The sequence below is a fragment of the Helianthus annuus genome, chromosome 16 (genome assembly GCF_002127325.2).
Source record: "Helianthus annuus cultivar XRQ/B chromosome 16, HanXRQr2.0-SUNRISE, whole genome shotgun sequence".
Classification (NCBI taxonomy): Eukaryota; Viridiplantae; Streptophyta; class Magnoliopsida; order Asterales; family Asteraceae; genus Helianthus; species Helianthus annuus.
In genome coordinates, this window is record NC_035448.2 from 162,008,731 (window position 1) to 162,031,594 (window position 22,864).

A 22,864-nucleotide genomic window follows, 5' to 3' on the forward strand; every position below is an offset into this window, starting at 1 on the left:
GATAAGAGAAGGCAAAGAATTATTTATTAGAAGAATAGGGTCAAGTTATTCTACAAACGCTTCTAATTGTAAGAAGTGTAAGAAGGATTTATAGAGTGACAAGTGTCCGATAACCTAAAACTAAACCCATTACATCACCACCAAAAACCTAAACACCCACCCCCACCCCACCACCACCCAAAAACCTAAACCCCCCCCCCCCCCAACCCAAAAACCTAACCCCCCCCCCCCCCCCGGGCAAAAAAAACAACAAAAAAAACTATACCTCACCAAAAAAACTCCCAAAAAACCTAACCCCCCCACCCCCCAAAAACCTAAAAAAACCTAACACCCCCCCCCCCCCCAAAAAAAAAAAAACCTAAAAAATATTCTAAAAAAACTAAACACCCACCCCCACCCCCACCACCACCCAAAAACCTAAACCCCCACCCCCCCACTCCCTCGGCAAAAAAAAAAAAAAAAAAAAAAAAAAAATTGGGGTGGGTGATGTGGGGGGGGGGGGGTTTAGGTTTTTGGTGGTGGTGGATGTTTAAGGTTTTTTTTTTTTTTTTTTTGTAGTGGAGTTTTTTTGTGTAGTGGGTTTTTTTAGGTTATTGGACACTTGTCACTCTATAAATCCTTCTTACACTTCTTACCATTAGGATCCTTTGTATTTGATCCTAATCCTAGAAGAATATATATGGATCCGAATACTGAACCCAAATACACAGGGACCTAATCCATATGCTAAAAAAAACCCATCCCATTTCCTGACAAAACCCAATTCCAAATATAGCTGTCCTAATTGTTTGACACGTGTCCCAATTTTTTTTGTTTATTAGATATAATAATAGATAAAATTAAAATGACCAAAATACCGCTGAACAAAAGGACAAAACAATCAGCTTTCAACAGTCAAAATATGGGGTTTTTGGATTTTGGACTAAAATGGCAATAAAAGTGAAACCATAGGGAACCAGATTTAAAAAGTTTAAGATTTGGACTGAAATGACAAAAGTGATCAAACCACAGGGACCAAAAATGACAGTTTGCATCTTTATGCATTCAATGGTAAAGGAATGTGTCATCAAAACCAATCTCCATTTCTAAAACACAAAATCAAGTGGTTGGTCAAATGTAGTGGCGGAACTAAGAATTTTTTCATTGGGTTCTTTTTGATAGATTCCACTAATTTCTCACTATTTTTTTTCCAAATCATACGAGATTCTCACTAATTTTTCTCATTTTTTTCTAAACCAAGTGGGTTCCAGGGAACCTACAAAAGTGGCCTAGATCCGCCCCTGGTCAAATGAGTGGAATATTACATAAAATAATATAACCAATCGGGATTAAGAGCATCGACTACTCTTCTTCAATATTTTTTACTCAAAGAGAGAGATCATTAGTTAGGATTAGTTACATCTAGCAGTTAAACTATAGGTTTTCATGAAGCCGTTCGATGCTATGTAAATCCGCCTATGTAAATTATATGTGATTCCATGGGCGTCCAAAATGGGATTATCCGGTTTTCGGATAGTGAATATTAATATCGTGATTCGTATCCGAAATTTTGGATTTTTGAAACTTCGGATACGGATTTGGATATTATTAAAAAACATCAAAAAAATCTTTATCGTCCATAGATTAAAACTACATCTCTATTCGATTTTCCAAATTTTCAACATTGAAAACATAAAACATTCATAAATCAACATCCAAATCCGATTATTTACTATTTTTTTATTATATTTCAAACATAGTATAGTGCTCATATACATATACTAGGTTATAATCCCGTGTATTATACGGGTTGAATAAAGAAAAAAAAAGTAAATAGTTAGTAATGAAGATTTTGTAATTATAAACCATATTTTTTAGACGATTTATAATAAAGGGTGATATACATTAGGAGCATGTGACGTTTATTAAATTTATTCATTAAAAGTTTGATAAAGATTATCTATAAATAATAATAAAAGATACCAAGTTATCAACTAATTTAGAGAAAAAAATGAGCGGGAAAATAATTATGAGGATGTATAGAAATACGACATGTGTCCTCTAACAGAATCAATGCAACAAATTCATCAGTTTCTGGTTCGAATTTTTTTTATTAGCCGGATTAGTGATCAAAATGATGGGGTTTCATTTAAATTTGTTTTTTTTGGTTTTGTCACACTTCCAATGTGGCTAATTTGTTATTCTTGCATGTTCATGATTGATCCATTTAGGAGTATAAATCTCGTAAAACTTTAAAGCTCGAGTCTGAACCACCGTTTTTGAAATGGATTTTTTGGTTTTGTAAATGGACCATAAACATATGTGTTGCGGTCATGATTTTTGTGGTCAAGTTATTGTTCACCGTATTTTACATCATGATCAAAAGTGGAGCATTCTTTTCGAACAGAGCAACTAAAATATTCCTAATCGTCCAGAGAAGATGATCGTTGACGAAGATGATCGTAGAACGGAGGGTTTGGAGAAGATTTTTGGGGAAGATGATAATATCTGAGCTTTATGAGGTCAAGGGTCAAAGGGATATTTACTTTAATTAGTTTAATTAATAATGTGTTATAATAAAATCATATTAACTATTTTGCCCCTGAGGAAAATGGCAAAATAATAGGATTTTATTAGAAAAATATCAACTGATTTCATTTTTGAACCAAAATGACAATAAAAGTGAAACCATAGAGACACAGATTTAAAAGGTTTGAATGGGACAGTAGTCAAATCTCAGGGACTAAAATGACAGTTTACTCTATTATATATAGAATACATGATACATGTTAGATGTTTGAGTGGTCTAAATGGTAGTTATAATAGTTATAATATATAAGTAAAGTTTAATACATAGTAACTTTTAAATAAATAACCGTAAGAATCTTATAACAAACGTTAGTGCTGGTTGGTAGCAAAAGTAATTTTATAACAAACTTTATAAACAAATAATAAGATATTTTATAGAACTTTATCCGTAATTTCTTAAATGTTTGAAACATATTAAATTTAATAATTTAAATTAAATAATAATTATATACAATTAAAATAATAATTATATACAATTAAATGAGATAATGACAAGTGTTCCAAAACAGTTTTCTTTTATTATATAGTATAGATATATTTAAAAAAATATTAGTTTTTGGATATCGGATAATCGGAGTATCCAAAATTTTGGAAATTAACATCCAAATCCGAAAATTCGGATATTTCAGATACGGATTTTCGAATATTTCGGATTCGGTTTCGAATCCGGATTTTTTGAACACCCCTACTCCACACTAGATATTTCTGATTTAAACTCGTTATGGTTTTTACTTTTTAACATGGACACACATAACTATATTACATTTTTAGCAGCACCCTTTACATATATGTCAATCAATTGAAAACAAAATAATGAACAGGAAAGAATTCACAATCCGTTTCTTTTAAGTCATAAAGTGCGAGTCTTGCATAATTATTAGGAAGAATAAAATCACGCGAATAATTTCTTTCTTTTGAAAAGTTCAAATTTGGTTTTGTTGTCAAATTGGTTATTTTTAGTGTTATAAAAAAAAATCAAACTCAATTACAATATTAAAAAGTATCTTAAGAAAAGATAAATATATACTTTAGATAAACATATGGCTACCACTGTCTCTTCTTAACAATGAAATTTAAATGAAGGGTTACTAAGTAGAAAGTCTCTTAAAAATAATAAGTCATAAGTTGATTCCATTCAGATGACATTGAAACTGTCTCATAGGATTCTACGATATGAGATTTTAGGTTTTATCTTTTGGATTTATAGTTTGTAGAATTAGAAATTATATTTATATCATTATGTCTTTTTATTTAGCATTGTTTCTTTTCTATATATGCGTCATTGTGTCTTTTTTGCGACCATTGTGTCTTTTTTCCTCGAAATTGTGTTATATTTTTCGGGATTGTGTTATATTTAACTCGACCTTCTGTTATATTTTGCGATCCATTGTGTCTTTGTACACTTCTTAGATTTAGGAGACTTTGTAGGATAATTTTAACATTTAAATCAATTGTATTTAAAATAACATATGTAACTATACATAATAACTAAGGGTGTGTAAAAATCGATCCAAACGTTGTTCCAAACCGGAACCTATTCCGATTGACTTCATTCGGTCCAATTGTCAATTTTATGATTTGTTCTCTTTTGGTTTTCGGCCTGGTCCGGTGAACAAAAATGGTAAAAACGGCCAAAAAACCGAATATATTATATACATTTGCGTACAAATCTATCAATTAAAAGAAGTACATCACTTGGTTTGTCTAGTAAAATAAACGTAGTAAATATATAATTAATATAATTAAAATGCTTTTTTAACATCTTAATAAAGATATGCTTCATTTATGTTGAACGACTGAAAGAGAAAACGTTATGTTTATTGTTTGAAACGAGATAAATAATTTTGAAGTATAAATAGTATTTCTAATTTGTATGATGAGAGTGGAATAAAGTCTAGTCATAATGCAGTCAACTAATTAACTTAACCCACTCGTTTTTGCCAAAAGAGATGTCATTTGCAAGCAAACCCAATACTCTATACACATTGCTTTTTTAACATAAATAAATATAAAGAAATGTAACTTGTTTATATAATATTTAATGAAAATAACATTGGCTGCTTTTTAATTTTTAGGATACTCACTTTACCGGACAATTCTTCTTGTGTAAAAGAATGACTACATGTGGAATACGTGGTCGATCTATATCTATAATTATCAAAATTCAAAACCTATGGATGAATAATAATGGAATACATGGAATATTACAAACTCTATTCTTTACCCTAAATAACATATAAGAATTAATGTCAAAATATCCTATATAATTTTTCTATTCAGTTTAAATCTTCTTATAACCCTTTGCCTTTATTTTGTTTTGTGCGAGTTTGGTCGGTGTTTGTGGGCTCGGAGTTATATAGCTGGGCTGGTCCAAGAGTCAGAGCTTGCGTTGGGCTTTAGGTTTTCGTGGCTGTTCGGTTATAAAGTGAGACTGCCTTGGGATCATATACACACCGCCTCTCACTTCTCCTTCTCGAACACATTGTTCCTGCTCATTTCTCTCACACGTTCATTCGTGAGAATCTTTTTGGTTTATGTTAAGTGCTGAACCAGTAAGAGGTCTGAACCATTAAGTGTTGAACCAGTAACATGTCTGAACCATTAAGAGCATGTATAATGCTTAACCGTTCAGAAGCAAATGTCTGACCAATTCAGATTAGGGATCTTAATCATTCACACTCTGTATAAATCTTTAACCATTCAGAGGCAAATGTCTGAACCATTCAGACATCTGCTCGTGAAACAAACAGTCTGAACCATTAAGTGCAACCATTAAGTGCTGAACCAATAAGATGTCTTAACCATTAAGAGACTCATTAAAAAGTAAACAAACAACCCCTAAATTATATCCATCTCATTTTAGAGTTTTGCCATTGAATCATATCATAAACAAATAGTGTAATCCTAGTTTTTGAGGTGGTCCTCCCAAGATTAATTTTGTGTGTCTACAAAGTAGGATTTCTTTTTTTTTTAGAAAGGGCGAAATTTTATAAAACTCTAGTAAGGCACTCAAGAAACAGTACAAATACAAACAAAAAGATAAACAGAACACGAATTAAAATAAAAGATAACATCGATAGTAAAAAAATAAAGTAGGATTTCTAAAGAAAAAAAAACGATAGTAAAAAAATAAAAGTATCATACTTTATCTCTCCCCGCAAATTAGATCAAATGATTAATATTACGTCCCCAATGTATAAGTTACACCTTAATAATATTAGCATATTTTATTTAAATTAACGAAAATGAGGAACATATTAATTTGGAACAAGAAAATAAACTAGGAATAAACGATAAATAAATCCTATCTTCATACATCATCAAAGATGTATAAGTTTTTTAGTTTCTGGTTTATAGTTATCCATGGTTTGGTGAACCCACATAACAACATTTCGCCAACTAACAAGTTTTGACAGAACTTGGAGGTTGAGTTATCACCAACCAACTCAACCACCCCAAACCCCCAAGCTTTGTGGTCAACAAGCTATCATTTTCACTTCATAAAAAGATAAAGTAAAGCCCAAAAATTAAAGTATTATATGAAGATGATAGACTAACAAAAGATAAAGTACACACAAGAATATTAGGAGACACATCACCACCCAACCCCACCACCCTACCCATTACTTTACTTCTCTTCTCATCTAAGACCCCTTCCTTTACTCTTCTCTGTCTTTCCCCTTTTTGGAACTACATAGGTTGTTGATTGTTGGTTTGTACTTGTTTCACATATTGGTGGCACCATGGGTTCTATGGGCAACACCAACATGCCACCATATAGTGGTTATAGAGATTGTTCACAAGGGATATGTAGCATGTATTGCCCACAATGGTGCTACATAATATTCCCACCACCTCCCCCATTCCAATCCGAGGATGACGGTTCAAGCATGAATTTTTCCCCTCTCATCATCGTCGTGATTGGGATCTTAGCGAGCGCTTTCCTTTTAGTAAGTTATTACACTATCATCAACAAATATTGTAAAAGGAGAGAAAACCAGTTGACTTCTCCTGTAGAATCAGAAAACAGGAATCAATCAACGACTCATGACCAGTGGCAACATGCAGCCACTGGACTCGATGAGTCATTGATCAAGTCCATCGCGGTATGCACATACATGAAAGGTGATGAGGTGGTAGAAGGATCCGATTGCGCGGTTTGTCTTAGTGAGTTTCAAGATGGTGAAAGTGTAAGATTGTTACCAAAATGTGGCCATGCATTCCATCTTCCATGCATTGACACTTGGCTTAGGTCTCATTCCAATTGTCCCTTATGTCGATCCCACGTCATGCCCGGTATCCCAGTTCCATTCCAACGCCCTCCCGAATCACAAATCCGATCTAATTCCAACCTTAATGTTTCTTCTCTTGTATTCCAAAGGAGTAATGATCTTGTTCTTGTTGTTCAAGAGCCAGAAGTAGATGATCATAGAGATGAAGTTGTTGTTAGCATCATCACAAATGAGAATTTACCAGAATACCCTTTTCATGAACAAGATGACATTAATGCCAATGGAATGAGGATCCCCATGAGCATGGGCCAAGAAGGTCAACAAGTTAGAAGATCAACTTCATTGGGATCAATGTCTTGCCAAAATCAAAACCTTTTGATTGCTGATATTCTAAGCACTGATGATGATCATGAAGATGAGCATCATGATCAACAAGTGGGCCCATCCAAAGGGTATAATAGTAATTCGTCAAAGAGAAATGATACAATGAAGCGATCCGTTTCCACAGGGAGGTTCGTGTTGATAAAGAATGAGAAAGAAAAAAATTTCATTCAGTAAGGAAATAATTGTAATTTTATGTGTACAAAGAAAGATAAGATTATTATATAGACTTGCATTATGTTTACACGTGGAAAGATCTCAATGCTTGAATCCATCGACCAAATATGTAATTTTTTCCGTATTTAAATTATAATTATGAGAGTTAATTGCCCGGATGGTTCCTGTGGTTTCACGTTTTTTCACGTTTAGTCCTCACCTTTTGAAAATAGCAGGTATGCTTCCTATGGTTTGTTATTTTGTTACTCGGATAGTCCCCTGAGTAGATGTCAGTTAGTTTGGAAATAACAGGTATGCTCCCTATGATTTGTCATTTTGTTACAAAAAAGTGATTATTATTTACATGTATTTAGGCTTGTAGTTTGATATCTATGACATATTTAAAGATTGATTGTCGTGCTAATGAACAAATATTGTATTTACTTGAAATATAAAACTTATTTTGCATTGTTGAACGTAATTTTGGCTTGTAATGTATTAAGTTGAACTTATTTTGAATATGCTCTTTTAAAGTATTGAATAATATTTTAGAATACTAGATTTTGAGAGCTATGTATTAATTTTTATTTTTAAAATCGAGCCAAACCAAGCCGAGTCGAGCCAGCTCGGTTTAAAACCAAGCCGAGCCCTAGCTTAGATTTTCAGCTCGGTTTCAAATCCGAGCCGAGCCAGCTCGGTTTATAATCGAGCCGAGCTCGAGCTTGCCCTAGCTCGGCTCGGCTCGGCTCATGAACAGCCCTAGGACCATCCGGGCAATTAACTCTAATTATGAGATATAAAACAATTATACTAACATTATTTTAGCCATGGTTTTTGGATTCCAAAAGCACATTGTTACACCCCAACCGATGGCGGAAACAATGGGGCGTGACACTGAGCGAAACAGATTGTTCAAGAGAATCCATAACAACTATTAATGTCATTATATTTAACGTTTAACGTCCCATACCATCAAACATATAAAGCAAACAGTCATTACAGATATAGTCTCAAAAACAAATACGTTGTTACGACAACTCAAATTTATTTAATGAAGTTTCTAGACCACCTACTCAATTCATCAAACAAGCGAGCTTAGCATCCTATCAACATGTCACATACGTTAAAATAAAGTCAATACATATAATGTAAAGGTGAGTACACAATTTTGAGTAGCATATAGTATAGCGAAAGCGTTTACGCATAACTAGCATGTAACACGTAGAAATGTGAATCAAGTAGGCTATCGACAATGACTTATGCAACTGACATGACTGCGAGTGTAGAATGCGCAACACATTATCATCACTGTGACCATGTGAAGTAAAACCCTTAACAACCCCTGTCCATGACAGGTGCTGAGTCCAAACTATAGTACTATCATTGCTAAGGTGTCAGGCAATAATCACTGTATAAACATAACATACAAGCATTCATCGAATCATGTATAACATGCGAGAGCGGTTAGCGTTTAAAAGTGTTTGCGTTATGTGTTGATGTGATTTGATATAGGTAACGTATGTAACACCCAAAAGTGCGTTAAGCGAAAAAGGGTTCGAGTATACTCACAGTATGTGTTTAGTAAATAAACACAGGCTTGAATTGGATTGAAGGGAGCGCGTGAGAGCTAGCTGATCATCGAACGATAGCGTAAATGTTGAACAGCGTGTAACAGTGCGTTGGGTGATATAAGTGTCGAATGGTGAGTCGAACGGATGAGAACCCATTTGATCGGATGGTCATTCATGGTCATTCGAACGGTTGGTCATTCGATTGGGTGAGTGTGTTTGTAAATCATTTCAAAACTTTTGAAGTTTTTGTTGTAGTATAAATCAAGTCATTCGATCGGATGGTCATCCGGACGGATGGCCATTCGATCGGATGGTCATCCGGACGGATGGCCATTCGATCGGATGGACATTCGAGTGAAAATTTGATAGTTTGAAGTTTTGATCAGATCGTTTAAGTGTTGAAAGTTATAAAGGACAGGTCACCTGGTCGAATAGTCATTCAATCGGATGGTCATCCGATCAGATGACTATTTGATTGAACGACCTGATGTTTTGAAAACTTTTAAAATTTTCTAAGTTTAAAAGTTTGAGATTTAACGGAGACGGCGTGACGACGTGTCGAACAACGGAAACCGTACCAAGTCCAGCTCAGATCGGATGGGAATCACCCCATTCGATCGGACTCATTTGTTCTTGATGGAGTTTCATGTTCAACCCGTGAATCGGTCGTCTTGTAGATGTACTATGTCTGTAGCTTCCGTCTGTACTTAGTCTATATTTTGTCCTGTTAGTGTGATTGTATTTTGATTGTATGGTATATTATAACTGGGAGAAAACGGAACGGAAATGTATGTTGTTAAACCCGTCCGATCGGATGGCTTGCGTCATTTGGACGGATGATCATCCGGTCGGATGGCCATCCAATCGGACGGCATATTCTCCCAGCTAGCCCGCTGAAGGGGTATGGTCCCAAAACGACCATTACCCGCATCAAACAAACCCCTACCAGTAAGCAAACCGCACCCATGCGGTCACATCCTTCGAACCCATTCGGTTCGAAGATGAATAGCTTGACCCAAGTACGAAAGAAGATAAACATATCGATGCGGCTGGCACCGCATCATATGGCCATTTTCGTCACGACAAGGGAAGCGAGCAAATAGTCTCCACATACGATGATGCGGCCAACACCGCATCTCGCGTATTTCTTGATCACAAGTAGGAGACGCGGTAACTTCAGACGTTACCGCATGCAGCGATGCGGCTCGCACCGCACCCTGCATATCCAACAAGTGGACTGACACGCCAGGCAAGTGGCTGACACCACGAGGCAAGTGGCGCCGGCTACAGTCCCCTGTCAGAGCTATTAAAGCAATGGGCTGACGTGGCGTAACCCCCACGGCCGGCGAGACTGACACACCTGCAACGGTGCAGCTCGTCGTCAGCCCATCCATCAATCTCCTCCTTCACTCCTCGGCTATAAATACCAACCCCAAACCAGGTTTGAGGTATCTCTTCACAACTCTCTCACTACTACTACTATCTTGCTTTGCTTCCCAAGCAAACTACTGATTCTCACGCCGGAGAGTGGTAACAAGGAGCACCCCCCACCCCATCCTCCTTGTTACGAGTCACGGCTTGTTTCCTTGTGCAGGAGATCATCCACCGGTGACCCAGCCAGCGATCTTCGAGAGGAAGGGATTAACCCTTCTTGACGAGACCAGTGTGTTAACCCTGCCCGGTTAACCATTGTTTCATCATTGGCGCCCACCGCTACTCTTAGCACTTTTTAATCCATCCCTCTCCCTCTCAAGATCATGACTGATAACCAAAACACCAATGCGGATAACCCAAATCCCCCGGTCCCAACAGGGGTCCACCCTTCGACCCCCCAACCCGGACACATTGGCACGTCCACCCAAAGGATCCCATCCTTTGCGTTCGGACACGACTTATCACAGGCCCCAACTGTGCTTCCACCAGGCGTAGACTTACACTCCTGGTACCAACAGCAGACTGACCTGCTGATAGCGGCTTACAACCGCGCTTGTACGGAAGCAAACGTACAAGCTGGGCCTACTCCAATACAACACACACCTGCCAACCGTATACTCCAATACGATGGCAGGTTACACTCACGTCAGGCTTCCAGAAGCCGACATGACGACCGTGGATCATCTTACTGTTCGGTCCATACACTCAATGAGGATACTTCCTCATATGAGTCCCGCTCCAGAGGGCCAGTGCATACCCGCCTGGGCCCCTATGGGGAAGATAGGAGGCGGTCAGCCTCCAGGCGCGGCCCAGGCATCCAGAGCCGACTGGGCCCGCAACCTTACACGGAAGGGTACGGTCATACCGACCCTGACGATCAAACCTACCGCGGGGAGTCTCACGACACCAACAGCAGACCGGGGGGACGCAACTATGTTCCTCCCAGTCACCCCCGCACTACATACCTCAGGGCGGCAAAGCGCCCTGTTCACGAACCATACAGGCCAAGGGCCGCGGCCGAAAATTCAAAATTCGTCCCGCACATCGCCAACGCCGATATCACAACGACAAAATTCCCAGTCAACATTGGGAAATACAGTGGCTCGACCGACCCGGACGACCACATGAACATCTTCACAGGCGCAGGCGTCAATGGCAGGTGGGACGAACCCACCTGGTGCAATTTTTTCCCCCAGACCCTTATCGGCCTGGCAAGGGCATGGTTTGATTCTTTGCCAGTGGGATCACTGGATTCTTTCGAGGACTTGCGCGCCAAGTTCCTCGCCCACTTTAGCCAACAGCGACGCCACGAACGCGATTCGTTGGACGTCATGAACATCTGGCGAAGGGATGACGAATCGCTCGAGGCATTCGTCATCCGTTACAATAAAGAATGCCTAGAAATAGGCGACGTGGCGGACCAAATGGCGCGAAACCATTTTATTCGGGCCGTCAAAGACAGAGAGATGGTCATGACCATCTCTGGCAAGGAGGGTTTGCCTAAAAAATGGGAGGATGTCATGACCGCAGTCAAGACATATGCCCAGACGCAGCGGTCGCTCGAACCGCACGTCAAAAAGGCAAAACCCCAAGCCGAAACATCCCACCAAGGGTCCAAACGTAACAACAAACGAAACCGGGATGCGGGCAATCGGGATATTACTAAACCCTATTTCCCGCAACCCAACACGTTTGACCCACAATGCTACAACCCGGCCCGAGACACTCGGGCACCAAGAAAAGAATCTCGGGACCGCAAATGGACCGAGATCAACCAGTCGCCAAGAGAGGTCCTCCTCGCGGACCAACAATTCTTGCGACCGGCCCAACCAATGAAGTCCAAGAAAAGTCAGGACCTCACACTATACTGTGAGTACCACAAGGACTCGGGCCACACCACCAACAACTGCATCAGTCTCCGACTGGAGATTGAGCGGGCGTTGAAAGAGGGGAAACTGCAACACCTTTTACCAGGTGGACAAAAGCCCACCAAGCATATCACCCCTCACAACGAAGGTACCTCCTCCGGAAAGAAAGCCATGTACGTGGCTTCCACCCACATGATCTACGGAGGCAAGGGTAGGCCGCGCAAAGCGGCACGAAGACCGGACAATGATTGGAAAGACGAGCAAGTCGTCTTCCCAAAAGTCCGAGGCGGACCGCGTGACAGACGCGCCGTCGTCATTTCAGGCCAGCTGGCCCATTACTGCACCGAGCGTCTGTTCATCGACCCGGGCAGTACATCCGATATAATCTACGAGCAATGCTTCAATCAATTTGACCAAGAGGACAAAGATCGGTTGCAAGCCGTAGATTACCCGCTGGCCGGATTCGCAGGGGAAACCGTCTTTCCCCTAGGTCAAATTACATTTCCCGTGCGTCTTACCAATGGTAAACACACGCGGACAGAGGAGGTTAACTTCATGGTTTTACCCCACACCTCCAATTATGACGTCCTCCTTGGGAGAGAATCCCAAGGAGATTTCAATATGATCACATCCGTCCCCCACTCCGCGGTTGGTTTCCCAACCGCATCGGGGGTTGCAATCATCTACGCCCGCAAGGACGTCATGATGACGGACGAAGCACGTCCGACAAAGGTCGCAAGGCCCACCCCCGTCGACCAACCGGAAAAATGGGTTCTCAACCCAACGCATCCGGAACAAAAGGTCACATTGGGTCATGCCTTATCCTCGACCACCAGAGCGCACCTGAAGGAGCTCCTCTTCAGGAACCAAGACATCTTCGCGTGGACTCCCGCAGACATGACAGGGGTCCCACGTGAAATAGCGCAGCACTTTTTGAATACCAAACCATGTATCAAACCAGTGATCCAAGGCCAACGCCACCTTGGGTCAGCTAAAAATCAGGCGATGCAAGAGCAGATCGAAGAACTGCTCTCCGCAGGTATACTGCGGGAAGTCAAGTACCAGACTTGGTTATCCAACCCTGTCATGGTAGAAAAACCATCCGGGGGCTGGCGCATGTGCGTCGATTACAAGGACCTTAACAAAGCCTGCCCCAAGGATTGTTACGCGCTTCCAGAAATCGACGAAAAGGTCGATAACCTCGCACCATTTAGGTGGAAGTGTTTCCTCGATTGCTACAAAGGGTACCACCAGGTACAAATGGCACTTGAGGATGAAGACAAAACGGCATTCCGGACCCCAACCGGAAATTACTGCTATACAAAAATGCCGTTTGGGTTGCGCAACGCGGGCTCAACCTACCAGAAACTGATGAACGACACTTTCCGCGGTCAAATAAGCAAAAGTGTCGAAATCTATATGGACGACCTGGTCGTCATGAGCATGGAGGAAGATACCATGCTCACCGATATAGACAGAACATTCCAAACTCTGCGAAGCGTCAACATGAAGCTCAATCCAGGGAAATGCTCGTTTGGAATGGAAGAAGGCAAATTCCTTGGGTTCATCGTCACCAAAGATGGATTCAAGGTAAACCCGGAAAAAGTGCAGGCGATCGAGCGCATGCCATCGCCTGCATCGATGAAAGATATGCAACGCCTGGCCGGAAGGCTGGCGGCACTCAACAGGTTCTTGGCTAACCACGCAGCCAAGTCATACCCTTTCATCAAGACCCTGCGAAGCTGTTCAAAGAAAGAACAATTCCAGTGGACCACAGAGGCCGAAAAGGCCTTCCAGGAAATGAAGGAGTGTTTAATACAACTCCCAACACTAACCGCACCATGCAAAGATGAGCCACTCATCTTATACCTATCCGCTGCAGACAACGCAGTGGGCGCGGTATTAATAGTGGAACGAGCGGGGGTTCAAACACCCATCTATTATATTAGCAAAATGCTCAACGACCCGGAGACGAGATACTCAATAATGGAAAAATTGGTACTAGCACTGGTACATGCTTCAAGACGGTTACGACGCTACTTCGTAAACCACATCATCACAGTGCTAACCAATTACAGGATCGGCCCGATCCTATCCAAACCCGACATCTCTGGGAGATTAGCAAAATGGGCAATTGAGCTGGGCGCACATACAATACATTACAAACCGCGCCCTGCCATCAAAGGCCAAATCTTAGCTGATTTCGCCGCTGAAGTACCAGCGGATCGCATCCAAGAATGCGAGGAATCCCAAAATCCTGCGCCCCCACCACCCTCCTCAGAAGTATGGGCACTATTTACCGATGGTGCATCCAACGAGGAAGGCGCGGGCGCAGGTCTGCGACTCGTCAGCCCTGACGGCCAAGAGCTTACATATGCCATCCGCCTCGATTTTAAAAGCACAAACAACGAGGCAGAATATGAAGCACTATTAGCCGGGCTACGTTTAGCAGTCAAAATCGGCGTGCAACATCTGGAAGCGCACGTCGATTCCTTGTTAGTTGCGGGCCAGGTACGCGGCGACTATGCCGCCAAAGGGGATATCATGATCCTCTACCTCGAGCAAGCCCTGCAGCTAAAATCCAAATTCGCTTCATTCAATATTCGACACATTAATCGAAGCGAAAACAAATCTGCGGATGCACTATCAAAACTTGCATCCACCAGCTTCCAACACTTGGCAAAGGAGATACGTATCGAGATTTTACAAAATCCTTCGGTTCCTCTCTGCCAGGTCAGCGTCATCCAATACGGAACAACGTCATGGATGACACCAATTATCGCATACCTTCAGTCAGGTGTGACTCCCGAGAGCAAAACAGAGGCACGCAAGTTGCAATACAAAGCGTGCCACTATCAAATGGGAGACGGTATCTTATACCGAAAGTCATACCTCGGACCGCTCCTCCGATGCGTTAATCCACAAGATGCCACATACCTTATCCGAGAGATACATGAGGGCATATGCGGCATACATGCCGGACCACGCATGGTCGTGGCAAAAATCATGAATGCCGGGTATTACTGGCCCGGCATGCACCTGGACGCCGTCAAAGAATTACGCAAATGCATGGACTGCCAGCGCCATGCACCAAAAACTTTGCGGCCAAAAAACAATCTGGTCCCCGTCACTACTGCATGGCCTTTTCAAAAATGGGCGATCGACGTAGTGGGACCATTCCCGGACGCACCAGGTGCAGTTAAATTTATCATAGTGGCGGTTGATTACTTCACAAAATGGGTAGAGGCGAAACCACTCGCTTCAACCACTGCTATGATAACAAGAAAGTTCATTTGGGAGCACATCATCTGCCGTTTCGGTTTACCAATGTACATTGTTACCGACAACGGCACCAACTTCGCTGCCGACGAATTCCAAAAATGGCTAGAAGAGCTGAACATCAAACACATATTCTCGTCAGTCGCACACCCACAAGGGAACGGCCAAGTCGAGAGTATAAATAAAGGCCTAGTCGAAGGAATCAAAGCACGATTGGGAACAGCCAGGCGTGGCTGGGTCGATGAACTCCCAAGCATCTTATGGGCTCACCGCACTAGCCCAAAAACAAGCAACGGGGAAACACCTTTCAGCCTCGTCTACGGGTCTGAAGCGGTGATACCCGTGGAAATGGGCCTCCCATCTCCTAGAATGTTGGCTATCGAAAAGCTAGACAACAACAGGGAACGTAGGATCGATTTGGACCTCCTAGAAGAAAGGCGCGAGAACGCCGCCATCAACGAGGCCAAATACAAATCCAAACTGGAAAAGTATTACAACGCGCGAGTCCGCGTTTGTACTTTCACTCCAGGGGACTACGTCCTACGTGACAACGAGGCATCTAATGCCGAGCGCCCAGGAAAACTTGCCCCCAAGTGGGAGGGACCCTACCTCATCAGCGAGGTCTTAGGGAAGGGCGCATACAGGTTACAAACACTAGAGGGCGAACCTATCGCCAGAACATGGAACGCACAACAGCTTAGACGCTGCTATATGTAAGCTATGTTCCTACACTCTCTATGTAACCTATCGGACCGCAGGTCATTTGCAAATAAATAAACGTCATTTTATACATTGTTGTTTGTTTACTACTATTACAAATGCGTGTTTCCACTTTGCGGTATCCCAAAAACAGATTGGCAAAATCTTCATTCATGATACCCATACAAAGTGGTAACCACACACAAATATTGTAATAGGCCAGCAAAAGACAAACAGACTTGCATGTTTTATCCGGCCGGATACACAAGTTTTTGTTAAACACAATTCCTGAGCCCCAAAAAGGCAAACAATGGAATTGACGCGGACTCATACGACAAAGGTATGGAGTACACTCGACCCCATTCACAAATGGGTAGAGTTCCGATAATATAAGCTTTTACAAAGCTTAAAGCAATTCTAAAACCCTCACACGGTAATTAACAGAATTGATGCATACACATACAACAAAAGTATGGAGCATACTTGACCCCGTTCATAAATGGGTAAAGTTACGCATACACACGTTCAGACATGCAAGAATTAAAAACACTTGTACAAACTGAACAAAGAAACTTTATATTCAAAAAATTCAAGTATCCACATGATGCTTACTGAATTTACATAAAGTTCCTATTCTATACAAGAGGAATACAAAAAGGAGGCACACTCGCCAACCTAAACCCTATTTTGTACCGCTGGTCCCCGCATCTTCTCCGGCACCACCAGCGGGTTCTTCCTCTTCCACATCAGGATAAAGCATCCGCAAGCGGTCAACATAGTCCGCAACCTCCAAACACTCGTCCAGCTCCCCTACACAGGCAAGGGGCGTGTCATAAAAGGAGGCTACGGCCGCTTTCAGACGACCCTCGGTATCCACATCACGGAACCCGGATGCCTGATCGGTATAACCACCTGCGGATAGTACATTGATGTGACCAATGCAGCGGTTAAAACCAGCCTTGAAGCCAGCCTCGCGCGCACGCTCCTTAACCAGGTCCAAACCAGATGAGGTCTTAGGAGCATTCATGATAGCCTCGACAATCTGCAATAAAAAGATCATAAGTCTTGAATGCTAATCTAAGCAAATGTGTCAAGGCAAAGGACACTTACACGCGCGATGCCGTAAGTCCGCAGCCACTCACGGTCAGCTTCCAGTTGGTTAAAAGAGGACACCAAGGCATCCTTGGCCTCAGCAGCAGCGTCAGCCCGCTTCTCCGCAGCAGACACGCGGGTAGTAAGGTCCGTAACTACGACCTCCCGGGCCTGAACCTCAGCCTGTTACAAGAACAGCAAACAGTTCACTCGGTGAATATTTTCAAAAAAAATAAAGACGAAAGCAACAACGTTAAAGAAACGTACCTGCAGGCTTTCAACAACTTTGCCTAAACGAATGCGCTCCGCATTCGCCTCTTCAAGAGCCTTAGAAGCACGGCTCTCCTTCTCTGCGGCCTCTTCATGGGCCTTTGAGGCACGAGCCCCGGCTTCTTTGACCTCTTCAAGGGCCTTCAAGGCGTCGGCCTTCGCCTGCAGCGCCTTCACAGAAATGGCCTCAGCAGCAGCCTTCTCTTGGCTCAAGGTAGCATTCGCTGCCTTGGCATTTGTCAGCTCCTGCCGAGCATGAAACAGAATGTCATTCTGCTTAGCCCATGATGCATTCCACTTCTTGCGCTCATTGGACATTTTTTCATTCCAACTTTTGCGCTCATCAGCAAGAAGTTTAGCAAGGGTACGCACCTGTTTCAGCTGGGCAGCGGCAGCCCATTCAGAAGTCTGTTTCTGCTTTTCAAAAGTAGCCTTGTCCTTCTCGAGCTGCTCCGCACCCGCACGAGCAGCCTCGACCAACTTCTCGGCTTCCGCCCGCATACGAGCGGCCTCCTCCTCGCGGCGGCCCAGCACCTTATAATCTTCCAAAATGGCATTAGCCACGATGGAAGTACCTACCAGCATTGACGAGAGCTGGTTTACACGCAGCTCTCGGGGTGCGGCACGGGCACGCTCAACTTCAAACGGGGTGCCCAGACCACCCAGAATCTCCTTGCAGGCCGCAGGGTCATTTGAGATATCGTCCCCCTGCATAACAGTCCAGGGGGGTCGGTGGTACACCATACTGCGACCCGGGGAGTAGGTGCGGTAATAATACTCCAATTCAGACTCTCCAGGCTGAATTGGAGGCCCGTCATAACCCGCACCACCGGCAGACGAGCCGCTACCTTTCTCCCCAGCAGGAGACTTCTGCGGCTCAGCATCCTGCTGCCGCACCTCAGCATCAGACTTCTGCTTACCGGCATCTGAAAACCTCAAGTTCAATCCGTCACCCTCATCAGGAGAGATCAGATTGTCCGAGGAGTCCACAGTGTCAAAAATCCGGTCAGCAGTCGCCTCCACCGTCTTCTCCAAAGGGGGATCACGAACTGGCCCAGCAAAAGGGGCCGCAGGCTCCTTAGGCGCGACCTTCTCCTTCAATACACCCGCACCCGCGGCAGCGGTGTGCGGAGGAGACGCAGGAATGTCAAAAAAAGAATACCCCGCATCTCGGGATTCTGCAATACAAAGAGTATTCAATGAGTATTTCCCACCCATGGTACATACAAAACAAAGAAAAGGGATATACTTACCAGCAACAACTGCAGGTTTCTTCTGCACCGGAGCAACTCTCCTGGTCTGCAGTCTCCGCCTCTTCGGTTCACCACCACCAGCAGCTTTCTGCTCTGGCCCCCTTTTCTCTCCAACAACGGGGGGAACCACAGCAGTTCCACCCGCGGCCGCACCACTACCTATAACACCCAAACCCTCAAGGGTGTCAGATACTACGACGTAATCGGTATATCCCCGAGAACAAGATTGATAGGTACCTGCGGCTTCGAAAACGGAAGAAGGGGCAGCTGAGCCTTCAACACTCCCCTTACCACGACCCCGCACGGTCTTTTTTACCGTTTTCTTCTCCACAGTCTTTTTGGGGACGCGTTTCTCAAACTTCCCCAAATCCGCAAGGACACCTGGATTCACACAATCAACAGAACCAGTCAAAAAGATAAACTGAAAAAACTAATGCCACGTAAGACGTACCTCTTGCGTCTCCCGGAACCGGGGCTTCCAGCACCGCTTTTGATGGTACGCGGAAGTTCTTCAGAATTTCAAGGTTGAAACCTTTCTTCAGCTCAACCGCGATCAGTTCAACCTGGCCCTTGAAATCAGGCTCAAACATCCTCCACAAGCCAACCGCATCCGCTGATACATGCATGCAGGTTATCACAAAGGCTTAGGCAATAAGGAAAATAACAAAGGGTAACGAACTTACCACCACCCTGTTCCCGCAACACGGGTCTTTCCTTCCTATCCGGTCTCGAGAGCATCATCCGCAATATCCATAGTTGGTCATTATCCAACTTCTTGAGTTCAATAGGCCGCAGCCTAGAGAACCAGTCCGCGGTCTTTGCGGAAGCAACAGGAATATCTTCATCGGAAACTCCAACATCGACGTTCCTGAAAGACATGTTAGCATAGACCGCACAGGCTTTCACGTAGAAGAACCTCTTCTTCCAGCCTGTCACACCCTTAGGGGGTGTCATCAACTTCAGACTCCCATGCCTTTGAGTGAACGAGAAAAAACCGGTGTTCACCGTCAACTGGTAGAAACGCCGGAAATTCTCCACTGAAATGGGCAGGCCATGGGCACGGAATGTGTACTCAAAATTCCGAATTCGGAACATTCCGAAAGGACTAAGCTGGGAGATATGGAGGTGATAATACTCCAATACCTCCGCCACAAACACCGTCACCGGCAACCTAAGGTTACCGTGGGTGAAAAAATCCCCCCACAAGGTTATATAACCGGCCGGAGCATCGGCACCGGTGTCCCCCACTTGTGGGTAAGTAGCATCCCAGTCTTTGGCCATCTGAACAGTGGCCATCAGGGTTTTAAAACTACCTTTTGTCCACTTCAACACCGGTAACCCACCACCGGGAACATCAACGTCATCATCCTCGTCTTCTTCCTCAGCCACTATCGGCTGTTCAGGGTTTTCACCCTCCACATTGTGTGGATTCGATGGTTCAGCCATCAAAAATATCAAAGAAACAGAAGATGGTGAACAGAAACACTAGAAACCTCACCAGAATTTCAGAAAAAATCGTCGGAGAAGACAGATGACAACTCTCTCTCAAACGGCAAATTTTTTGAATTTTCGACAAAGTGAGAGGAAACCACAAACGGTTATCCCCTTATATACCCATCGCAATTAATGCGGAGGGAGAAAGCAAATCATCACGTTCAAAAAGAGCGTATCTTGCAACAACACGTGTCGAGCGCCGTTTTAGCTGACGGTTATCACGCGCGCGTGGCCGCCCACGCGCCTGACAAAGAAGACGTTTACACTCCCTGCTACAGTGCATTTAATGCCTCGGGCAGTGCAAATGTCCTTTCATTTCAGCACATGCAGAAACGTCTCACCAATTTCTACCAACTCACACGTGCGATCAAGCCACGTAGGCAAGAAAAAGCGACAACATTATCCAAAAACCATAAGCGGCATGCGGTTTTTTCTGGTTTACCGCACCATAACCCATACCGCATGTCGTTTTTTTATATACCCTAAAAAATAGGTAGAAATATATCTATCTATACTATAAAGGGATATATTACCTTTTCCGCATCACTCACGAGCACACGTGAAATATGCGGAACTGACACACATGAACCCATTCAGATGTGTCAGATGCTCAGAACCAGTGTTGTTCTTTGGACTGAACCGCATCTCAGGAACAGGCAAAGCGCATTGCCTTCCTTTTCTTCAAGCTTCAAATCCCTCCTGTCCGGTTCACAACCACAGAGGGTGCATGAACAACTTCTTCAGAAAAAAGAAGGAACGGAATCTACGCGCCCGCACATCAGCAGCCCTGACTCCTGAACCTTCAAGAGTTACATCCGTGCAACAAGCACACTTTGAGCGAATATGGGACTGCAACATCGCAGAAACCCATAAAGAGCTACAGACATAACCATAGCTTCCGCAGAGTGGTTGCTACGGAAGAGCAAAGCTCACTCCACATCACCGAACGAGGCTACCTCGTTATAAACTCGGTATTGGAGCGTGAAGGTAAGTGGATCCAGAAAGAACGCAGATACGTGCTCTAAACAAGCACTTATCAAGCAGCAAGTGTCCGAACAGCGGTAACAAGTCTGCCTATGACTTTGTTTACCTGCCAACGGACCGCGGTAACAAGTCTGCTTAGGACTTTGCTTACCTACCAATGGATCGCATGGAATAAACAACGATGGGCATCCCCTTGCCTATGACCATGTTTATTTACCCATAGTTTAGATCCACATTGTTCGACCAAACAGGGCCAACAATGACGCAACGAAGTAACCGCAAAGAACGTACGGTTACTTGAGAGCTATCAAGACGAACATGAACACCCCACAAAAAAGGGATGGTCATCTCATCATAGGATGCTGAACATAGAACTTGAGCAAAGTTCTAACACAACATCCAAAACCTTCAAACCCGACCGCAAAGGTTGGTTTACAAGTTTTTCTTTTCTTCTTCGTGCACCATTCTGGCAAATGGTTCGAAGAAGAAACCACCTCCAAGAGGTTCGAAACATGTGCAAACCTTCGAACCACCATCCAAGAGGTTGGTTCGAAGTTTGTGCAGCATTACTATGAAGGTCCCTAACAGGCCTTCAACACAACAACAGGTGGCAACCCACCTGATGACATGCAACGGCTGAGAATTTCGCATCAAGCGAAACCCCTTCACCGGTACGGAAGAGGCATAGCCGGATTTTTTACCAGATCACCAGTTTGATCTGGCCTAAAATTTTCTCCAGACTGCCACACTACCTTCCTACACCATAAGTCCAGTACTCCTCCCACGTGCAACTTGCACAAGGTAGCAACACTAGACTGGGGGGACTTGAAGGGGTATGGTCCCAAAACGACCATTACCCGCATCAAACAAACCCCTACCAGTAAGCAAACCGCACCCATGCGGTCACATCCTTCGAACCCATTCGGTTCGAAGATGAATAGCTTGACCCAAGTACGAAAGAAGATAAACATATCGATGCGGCTGGCACCGCATCATATGGCCATTTTCGTCACGACAAGGGAAGCGAGCAAATAGTCTCCACATACGATGATGCGGCCAACACCGCATCTCGCGTATTTCTTGATCACAAGTAGGAGACGCGGTAACTTCAGACGTTACCGCATGCAGCGATGCGGCTCGCACCGCACCCTGCATATCCAACAAGTGGACTGACACGCCAGGCAAGTGGCTGACACCACGAGGCAAGTGGCGCCGGCGACAGTCCCCTGTCAGAGCTATTAAAGCAATGGGCTGACGTGGCGTAACCCCCACGGCCGGCGAGACTGACACACCTGCAACGGTGCAGCTCGTCGTCAGCCCATCCATCAATCTCCTCCTTCACTCCTCGGCTATAAATACCAACCCCAAACCAGGTTTGAGGTATCTCTTCACAACTCTCTCACTACTACTACTATCTTGCTTTGCTTCCCAAGCAAACTACTGATTCTCACGCCGGAGAGTGGTAACAAGGAGCACCCCCCACCCCATCCTCCTTGTTACGAGTCACGGCTTGTTTCCTTGTGCAGGAGATCATCCACCGGTGACCCAGCCAGCGATCTTCGAGAGGAAGGGATTAACCCTTC

General features: G+C 43.6%; 2 protein-coding genes across 2 annotated transcripts; one reads left to right on the forward strand and one right to left on the reverse strand.

The window, feature by feature from the left end:
- The first annotated feature begins 6,202 nt into the window (after positions 1-6,202).
- Positions 6,203-7,427, forward strand: LOC110916875 (RING-H2 finger protein ATL51). Its single transcript, XM_022161528.2, has one exon. It carries the CDS (start codon positions 6,312-6,314, stop codon positions 7,356-7,358), a length of 1,047 nt encoding a protein of 348 aa, XP_022017220.1. The 5' UTR covers positions 6,203-6,311; the 3' UTR covers positions 7,359-7,427.
- Positions 7,428-8,410: 983 nt separating this feature from the next.
- On the reverse strand, positions 8,411-19,984 carry LOC110876787. The gene is made up of 9 exons (XM_035985615.1): positions 19,255-19,984; positions 19,041-19,184; positions 18,804-18,962; positions 18,601-18,728; positions 18,130-18,258; positions 17,548-17,997; positions 17,299-17,463; positions 17,084-17,230; positions 8,411-8,440 (listed from the first exon to the last, which is right to left on the reverse strand). Exons 1-9 carry the CDS (start codon positions 19,427-19,429, stop codon positions 8,411-8,413), a joined length of 1,527 nt encoding a protein of 508 aa, XP_035841508.1. The 5' UTR covers positions 19,430-19,984.
- Positions 19,985-22,864: the final 2,880 nt, after the last annotated feature.